Below are 8,891 nucleotides of genomic sequence, written 5' to 3'. Positions count from 1 at the left end.
CTGAAAGTCTTAGAAGTAAGTCAGTCAAACTTATTGGAATCTTACTTGTACAGTTCAGTTCTTACCATTGTCATACGAGTACAACTGAGTCAAGACCATAAGATGGTGTTGGATTATGTTTTATCTCTTATACCTCCCTTTGTTTCTTGTGATTTTGTAATAAAAAAAATGTATAACCGTCAGTTTGAACAGTAATACACTGTTGAAGCCGACAATTATCTTTCAAGGGAATAATACAAGATATATCAAGGATATTTTTCAAGAACAAAGACAAGTCACATCGCTGACACTCATTATTGATTAAAAAAAAGATTAACACTCAAAAATACATTATTTGTGAGTGTTAACTTTACTTGATTACGCATTCTACTTGATGAAACAGCTTCTTGAGGTGTTTAGAAATTTCTTTCATTTTCAGGCCATACATAATTGGATTAAAGAGGGGATGATACAAAACCACTTGTAAAGTCATTATTAAACGTACAGTTTTTGAAATATCAGATTCCAGTCTAACTATAATAATGTCAAATAAACACAACAATGAAAAGCTGATTAAAACAAACAGGTGAGGCAAACAGGTCTGTGCAGCTTTTGTCCTGACTTCCCTGCAACTTCGAGAGGTTATTATCAGTATCCTTGTGTACGTGAAAACTATGTAGATTATAGGCAAGAATACAATATTGACCAAAATAATCACTCCGTATATAGCTAGCATTCCTGAGCTCACACAATGAAGTTTGAACATGGAATTGTTACAAAATATTCCTTTCAGAGCAAAGTTACAGACTCTTTCATGAGCATTCAGTATACTTGATGCTGCCACCTGAAGAGCAGGCACAATCCAAGCCAAGACCAAGAAAATACAGACAGTTGTTTGTTTCATGATAGTTGGATATTGCAGAGGTTTACATATAGACACATATCTGTCATATGCCATGGCTGCCAACAGCAAAAATTCGGAACCCCCTAAACTGTAGTATAAAAAGAATTGCAAGAGACAGGCTGAATAAGATATAATCTGTTTTTCAGATAAAAAGTCAACTAAAAGCTTTGGGTAGATCGCAGTGCTGAACAGAACAGAGTTGATAAGCAAAGCTGCAATGAAAACATACATGGGCTCATGTAGGTTTTGGTGAATCACCACAAGACAAACAATAGTGGAATTACATCCAATTATTAGAAGATATAGAGTAAAAATAATCAGAAAATAGACATATTTGTATTTTTCCACTTCTACATACCCAGTAAGGGTTATATAAGTGACATTCAGTTCTTCATCCATTAAAGCTGTAAAAAACACAAAAAAATATCAATTAAGCAGACAGATAACATTACAGACATACTTAAGGAGGTCTCCCTTTGAAGCCAGACTTACCATAACATCAGTATTCCAGATCACTTGATGCTGAAGTACACGTGGTTTGTGTATCTCTCAATTTTAGAAGTGCGCTGTCTGAGTCTTCTGTTTTTATCAGGCTGTTTCACCCTCCATGGATCTCATTAAACTCTCCACCAGAGACAAAATAACATGACCAGCTTTGTCCAACTTTAGATGTCTGAAAGCAAAAGGACTGCTGTACCCGTTACAAAGTTTTCCATGGTAAAATAAATTCATTATAATGGCAAAATCTACAACTACTTTCAAATAGCTATGGACCAGTATACTGCATATTAGTCATATATTCATCAACATCTCTTTGTACGGTTTACCTTCGTGCTGCTTCGCTTAAAAAGGGTTGTAGCAAGACTGTCCTACTGTGGGGTTCCTTAGACACAGACAACCCGCTGCACACACAGAGTTGAGTTCAGACTTATTTATTTTTCAGGCCACTCGACCTCTCCCTGTCATGGCGCTCTCCTGCCCTGCCTCCGAGCGTCTGTCCAGTCACTGCTCCTCACCTCCTCTCCTCTCTCCAGGTTCCGCTCACTTATCATGGAGAGACAAAATCTGTCATGATTGGGGTCAGCTGGACTAATTATCCTCTTCCCGGCACCGTTCCCTGAATCACTCCCCACTCTTTCCCCCCTGCAGCTGAGCTAACCACACCCCGCCACCACAAGGGTAAAAACATAGAGTCCTGTGACTGATGTACTAATATTATGTGCCATTTTCACAGAAGAAATGGGTTGAACATGTGTTTTCATTCCTAACAGGTATCCATCTTGGCTATTCCATAATCAAAATTCCAATGAAAAGACTAAATGGTAGTGGAAAAAACGCATTCTCATTTCCAAGTCGTCAAGTACTAACGTTTACAAGGTGCCGTGTGCTTTACATACAGGCAGCAAAATGATGTGATTATGGTTAAGAAAAGATCATTGTTTGGGTTAAAGGTGACATGGTCGCCGTTTAATTAGGGTTAGGCACAGAAAGTACTTAGTTAGTGTGAGGAAAAATTCATAGTTTCGGTTACTTAAAAGAAATCCACACTGACTTTTGCTTTATCATGGAGTTTAACACCATTCTTAACCTCCACCTTTACCCTACATCTATTGTTAATAGTATGTATTCCACTGGCACAGCCAGCTATATTTTGTTTTCATTCTTTCCCTAAATTGTGTTCCATCTTGCCTTAAGCACACAGTGGTGTTTTCGGATCTGGGGTTTCCGTTCTGGGCTCGTTGCTACGAGCTATTTGGTCCCTACGCAACTATGGTGAGAGTTGTATCCGTATTCTCAGCACAAAGTCAAACATGTTTCCCTCCAGGTTTTGATAGAGTTCCTGCCCCAAGTGAAGAGTTGTGGGGTCTTGTTCAGAAGTGAGGGTTTGATGGAGCAGGAGATTGACTGGCAGATTGGTGCAGCATGAGCCATAAAGCAAGTGTAGTACTGGACCATTTTGGTGACAAGGCAGCTGGGCAAGAAGGCAAAGCTTTTGTTTTAACAGTTGATCTATGGTCAGAGCCTAACCTAGGATTGTAAGGTTTGGATAGTGACTGAAAGAATGAGATCGGGTATACAAGCAGCTTAAAGGGTGGCCAGGCTTAGCCTTGAGATTCCCATTCTTGCCTGATATATATTGCATCCGGAAGGTATTCACAGCGCTTCACTTTTTCCACATTTTGCTATGTTACAGCCTTATTCCAAAATGGATTAAAAAAAAGTTCTTCAATATTCTACACACAACACCCCATAATGATAACGTGAAAAAAGTTTTTTTGAAATTTTTGCAAATCTATTAAAAATAAAAAACAAAAAAATCACATACATAAGTATTCACAGCCTTTGCCATGACACTCAAAATTGAGCTCAGGTGCATCCTCCTTCTTCTTCTTTTAAGTTTTATGGCGGATAGCATCCAACAAAAGGTGCATTACCGCCACCTACTGTATTGGAGTGTGGACCAGAGTTACCTATCCCTTTACAAAAAAAAAGGAGTTGTATCAATTAGGTGCCCTTTACTCAATCCTGTTTCTTTCAGGCATTATAGTACCTTCCCTGCCTCCATTTAAATTTAAATGTATTTCCTCTACTGCCAGCTTCCTCTTCAACCTGTCTCGCTTGAGTGTGAATTTCTGGCAATAACAAATGATATGCTCTACAGTTTCTGCTATTTTGCAGTGCTCACATAGTCCTGTTGGGTGTTTATTTATTAGTCGCATTGTTTTGTTCACCCTTGTGTGTCCAATCTTCAGTCTGGTTAATACGTTTTCTTCTGTGGTGCTTCCTCTGGATGTCCTCCCTTTGCCAACTTCTTTCTGAATAGTGTAAAGATGTCTTCCTGTGTCTCCTGCATCCCAACTGTGCTGCCATTCCTTAATAATATTTATTTTTATTATTGATTTAGCTTCTGTTTTGCTGAATAAAATGTCTGTCTTGTGCTGACATTCCAAGGCTTGCTTTGCTAATTTATCTGCTGTTTCGTTTCCTTTCACCCCTCTATGTGCCGGCACCCACATGAATGATACCAAAATACCCAAATGTTTAAGTCGGAACAGTGTTTCGTATATTTCATTGATTAAATCCTGCCTGCTATGAGATGTGAATGATTGACAATAATGCTGAACTGGAATCTGAACAGTTGATGACCTTTCTGATCTGAACCTCCTCCACCCACTGCAGTGATGTTAAAATGGTCAATGTCTCAACTGTATACACCGACAGATGGTCTGATGTTCTCCTTTTGACCTCATAATGCAAGAATGGAATGGTGATAGCAAAACCGGTTCTACCTGTATTAGGGTCTTTAGATCCATCTTTGTATGCTGGGGTAAATGATTGATATGTTGTCTGTAGTCTATCCTCCACCACTCCTGCAATATTACCAATATCTTGAAGTGCATAGGTTTTGTTCAAAAAAAATTATCAACTGACACTGAGGGAAATAGCCAAGGTGGTGTTGCTGATGGCGGTACTGTAGAAGGGAATGTTATCTGATTTAATGTCATATCTCTTGCAAGTTTTCCACTGCTCCATGCAAAGCAGTCCTGTTTGGCCCTTTCACTTTCCCAACATGGCAGAAGCACCTTTGTGGTTGGATGCTTGCCTGATACCCTGCGGAGATCCCCGGAGATTCCACCATCGACTCTCACCTGCTGTCCTGTGTAGTCCCACGGAGGTCACCAGTCAGTTCCGGCCTGTAAGTCCTGCTTCATCCACGGAGATCGTCTCTGACGTCGAGCCTGCTGCACCCAGACTCCCGCCTCTGGTTCCTCCATGTCTGTCTCACAGCTGCTCCACCAGTGTTTTCGGACTAACCTGCTCCTCCCAGAGTCCCGTCTCTGGTTCATCTTCATGAAAATAAAGTCTGTTCTGTACCCGATCACTGTTCTGTGTCTGCATTTGGGTCCTATCCTGCTGCACCTCATAACAATGTGTCATTTCCCCACAAATCTAAACTCAATCCATCATTATGTCTTTTTAGAGTTTTTGAATGTATTACAAATTAAAAGCTGTCCAGCAAAAATGTTTACTTTGAATGACCATAGTTTTAAGGTCCAAAGAAAATGCTGAATGTAGTTGTACCTGATTATGAATGGATTTATATCATGGGCACAAGTACAAATGTATTATATAAATCTAAAAAAGAAATACAAAAAACAAATAAGGGTACATTAAAAAAAAAAAAAAAAAAAAAAATCACACAACAGTGTTATTTCATCATGTCAAGCTGCCGATACCAGAATTTTTTCTTTTTTTTGAATTGAGAATGTTGAATGTCGATGAAGTCACCCTCATTGTAATTGTACTTTACAAAAGTTGTCATGTTTTTGGTGGTAAAGTGAGAATATTTCATTGAACACAACTTAATCTGAATATAAAATAGATGTGCGAGCAGGATTTGTAGCATTACAAGTTTCTGATCCGTCCTGATCCAGTATGACACATTCCCAAGAAGTGATGAAGAACTTTAAAGCCATTAGTGCACATACACTATACACTATATCCAAACACAGTCGGATATATCATGTAAAACTGAACAACATTTCTATAGTTCAGATTGTTTGTTAATTAGGGAGAAAGAGGAGAAGTCATTTTGATAAGTTTTGTAAGATAACCAAACTTTTGTGTGAAAAAGTCACATTTATTATTTATCTTTAAACATTTCTGGAGGGATCTTTCAGCGTCAACAAAAATAACTAATTAGAACACTGTTTCCAATTAGTATGATGCAATTTATTTTGAAAACGCTGACATGGACCCTTTTTTTCAAATTTGTGGTTCGTTACATTGGGCTATGTAAGTGGAACTGACAGCCCCCAGCTGATGTAAGGATACTGTAATGTGTGTCATTAGTACCCCCCCCCCCCACCCCGTGTGGGCCTCCAGTTCTGTGGTAAACAACAGGCCAAGCCTCAGAGGAGCAGCCTGACTACAGCCAGCTAATTATGACCCAGTGGCCGCAGTGAGCTGGACTCGTGGGATGTCCTCCCATTTACCTCTGTAATCAGAATGATCTGTCAAACTATCCTGCATGTTGTATTGTTAAAAACACTCTGGACGCTCTGACTCTAGAGATTCTTTACTTTAATTACATGTATAATGAGTCACTAAGGTAGAAGAAGTTATTGTGACACTAATAAATGTGGTCAACAGGTCATTATCGCTTTGGTCCTGAGAGAGCAATTAAACTTTAGGTTTGTGTTAATCCTCACAAACACGACCTTTAGCCAGAACCCTTGAACAACAACAACAATGTAATTTTGATGACATGGCTTATTAAAATATAAATGAATCCAAAAGTAAAAATACCAATTTGCAAAGTTTAATAACTCAAATAAATGTGACTGTATTTATTTGAAAAGGTAAAAATATATTTTTGGTCAGTGTTACAGGCGGTAGTCAGAAATCTAATGGGTGACTTTAACTGATTAAATATAATAGTTATGTGTGCTTAATCGTTTGCATAATTTGCATGTGATAACCCAGATGAGGAACATATTATTGGGTACACAGAATATTCACCACTATCTTGCCTTGATGGAGCCATCAGTATCATGAATTATTATTATTATTTTTACAGCTTGGATAGGCTCCAGCCCCTCCATGACCCTGTTCAGGATAAAGCAGGTGTAGAAGATGGATGAAATGTCCTTCATTGCCTCCCAGTTTCTGCCCAGTTTTTACTCTTACAACCTGATTAACACAGTGAGTTTAATGAATTTGTAACCCAGACGATGGTCACATTAAAATTTTGAAAAATTTGTTTTCCCTTTGTTTTCAAATCTGTTTCACAGTTCAGATTGCTAATAACACCGAACCTACCAAAGTAATGCTGCTGGTGCTGCTATCTCGGAACACTATATCATCACCGATACCCCGTTTACAGCTGGTATTAGTATCTAGATAAATGCGACAGTACATATAAATGCATATACTGTAGAACACGATGGGATCTGATACAGTATGTGTACAGTATTTGGAAGTGGTCAGATTCGTGTCATAATCTCAGTAGGTGTAAAAGTAATACATGCAGTGTACAATGCTGCCATTTTAGCAGGCATGTCTCAATCATCTACGTTCTAAGAGATGAGTGGCTTTTAATGAAGCAGTAAAGTACTTCATTAAAATCTGACTTTGTACAATATGGTAACTTTGAGATGTCTTTATTTCATAAAATGCAGTTATTGATATTTAGTGTATTGTGTTTTGTTGGGGTTCTGTTGATTTTATTTGTTCTTGCTCATATCTTATGGATGGTACTGTAAAGGCAACCAACATGGTGGCGCGTTTCAGATGCAGCGGCCCCTTTATGTCCCGATACCACAGTATTTAACTGTGTATCTTCGTCGTGTGCCTGTAATCCTTGGACTGCTTCGTCCGTCCACCATTTGAACGTTCTCAACTGCTGCTCTTCACCCCCGAGGTGGAAGCAAAGAGGGGGTTGGTGAGTGGGCATCCGGGTTCGGCTGGCAGCTGGGCTGGCAGTTGGACCCTACGGGCCAGCTGTCCCACCCATTCTCCTTGCAGATGTGCACTCCTTGGACAGCAAGGTGGATCACATGCGTCTTTGGGGTCTGGCCAGCGGGACATGAGAGAGTGCTGTGTTTGTGTGTTCACTGAGACATGGCGAGACAACAGCGTCCCAGACTCCGTTGTTCTTGACTGGCTCCCCTCTCTCTCACTTGCCCCATGGACTCTGAACTTTGGCACTATAGACCCATATTTGCACTACATTCTCTGTTTAATTGTTGTTTTGTTGTTGCAGATTTATGCTTTTCTTGTTTTGTCTTTTTATTTTGCAAACAGTGGGACTGTGAGAAAGTTTTTTTTTTTGATCCATCTGCATGCCTGTGTCATATGGTGGATTGATGCTAAAGAAGTTGAAATCGAAGTTGAAGTTATGTATATTGCAAGTTTCCATCTAAATCAACTGACACTAATTAATAAAACTTAGGAAACAAATAATCAGGAAGCAAAACAGGTTAAAACAAAAACAAACAAAACCTAAAACATTTAAACATTCACAAAAAAGCAAATGGGTCCTTTTTTTCTTTTCTCTGTTTAGTTTGTATACCGAACGTGTAGATGTACATTCATGTTAGTGATAAGGTACGCAGATGATACACTGTGTTACCTTTTTAAAATTCGCTTTATAATATTGTCCCTGTTAACTCAATGTTTTGTTTTGTTTTGTGTTTTTTTCAATTAAGTCACTAAGATCTGATTTTTGCTGAATTTTGGTCCGAATATTTCCTGGTCAGGTTTGGATCATGGGCAGAGTGTGAGGAACAGCTGCTCCTCTTTTTTAGCAGCCATGTTTTCTTGTATCTGGTATTATTATATGTCCTGTGTCTCTATTTCTATCTGTCTGGTTCTGTCTCTCTTTCTGAAGGATCAGTGTTAATCTCTCAGGGAGAAACCCAATGACCATTAGCCTCTGATAACCCCATCCACACACGTACACACTGCTGAGAGCGGCTGGCCTCTTGTAGACCCAGATGTTGCAGTGGGATTTAATACATTACAACAACCGTTATTGGGTGTTGTCATCTTAACACTGTGTTGCCTGCTGCTGCTGAGCATGTCTGTCCTGCTGTGTGTTTGTATACTTGTCCATCAGTCTTTATGGGAACCAATGTGATGTCCAGTGTTTATGAGGACATTATTGAAAAGGGAGGACATTTTGGCCGGTCCACACTTTGGAGCAGACCGTCACAAGGTTTGAGGTTTCCGACTAGGCTCTTGGTTTCAGGTTGTAATCTGGTGTCAAGAAGGGTCCTCACAAAGATAGAAGTACAAATGTGTGTGTGTGTGTGTGTGTGTGTGTGTGTGTGTGTGTGTGTGTGTGTGTGTGTGTGTGTGTGTGTGTGTGTGTGTGTGTGTGTGTGTGGCTAAAAGCAGCTAAGGGTTAAGAAGCTTTGTAATCTGTTGACGTACTTAAAGTGAGTGGGGTTGCGAGAAAATAACAGAATGAGGAAGCATCACAATGAGAGACGGTAAAGAGACG

General features: G+C 39.4%; 1 protein-coding gene across 1 annotated transcript; it reads right to left on the bottom strand.

The window, feature by feature from the left end:
* Positions 1–349: 349 nt before the first annotated feature.
* On the bottom strand, positions 350–1,294 carry LOC138201664 (olfactory receptor 4C12-like). Its single transcript, XM_069155279.1, has one exon. The coding sequence runs from the start codon at positions 1,280–1,282 to the stop codon at positions 350–352; it is 933 nt and encodes a 310-aa protein (XP_069011380.1). The 5' UTR covers positions 1,283–1,294.
* Positions 1,295–8,891: the final 7,597 nt, after the last annotated feature.

The sequence above is a fragment of the Embiotoca jacksoni genome, unplaced genomic scaffold (genome assembly GCF_022577435.1).
Source record: "Embiotoca jacksoni isolate LCO1_2020_lvr unplaced genomic scaffold, fEmbJac1.0.p SCAF_2, whole genome shotgun sequence".
NCBI classification, from domain to species: domain Eukaryota; kingdom Metazoa; phylum Chordata; class Actinopteri; family Embiotocidae; genus Embiotoca; species Embiotoca jacksoni.
Note: the sequence above shows the minus strand (reverse complement) of the source record. Positions and strands in the feature narration are given on the sequence as shown.

Excerpts from the sequence above, each read along its gene's own strand:
- LOC138201664 (XM_069155279.1), bottom strand. The coding sequence starts at position 1,282 with ATGGATGAAGAACTGAATGTCACTTATATAACCCTTACTGGGTATGTA.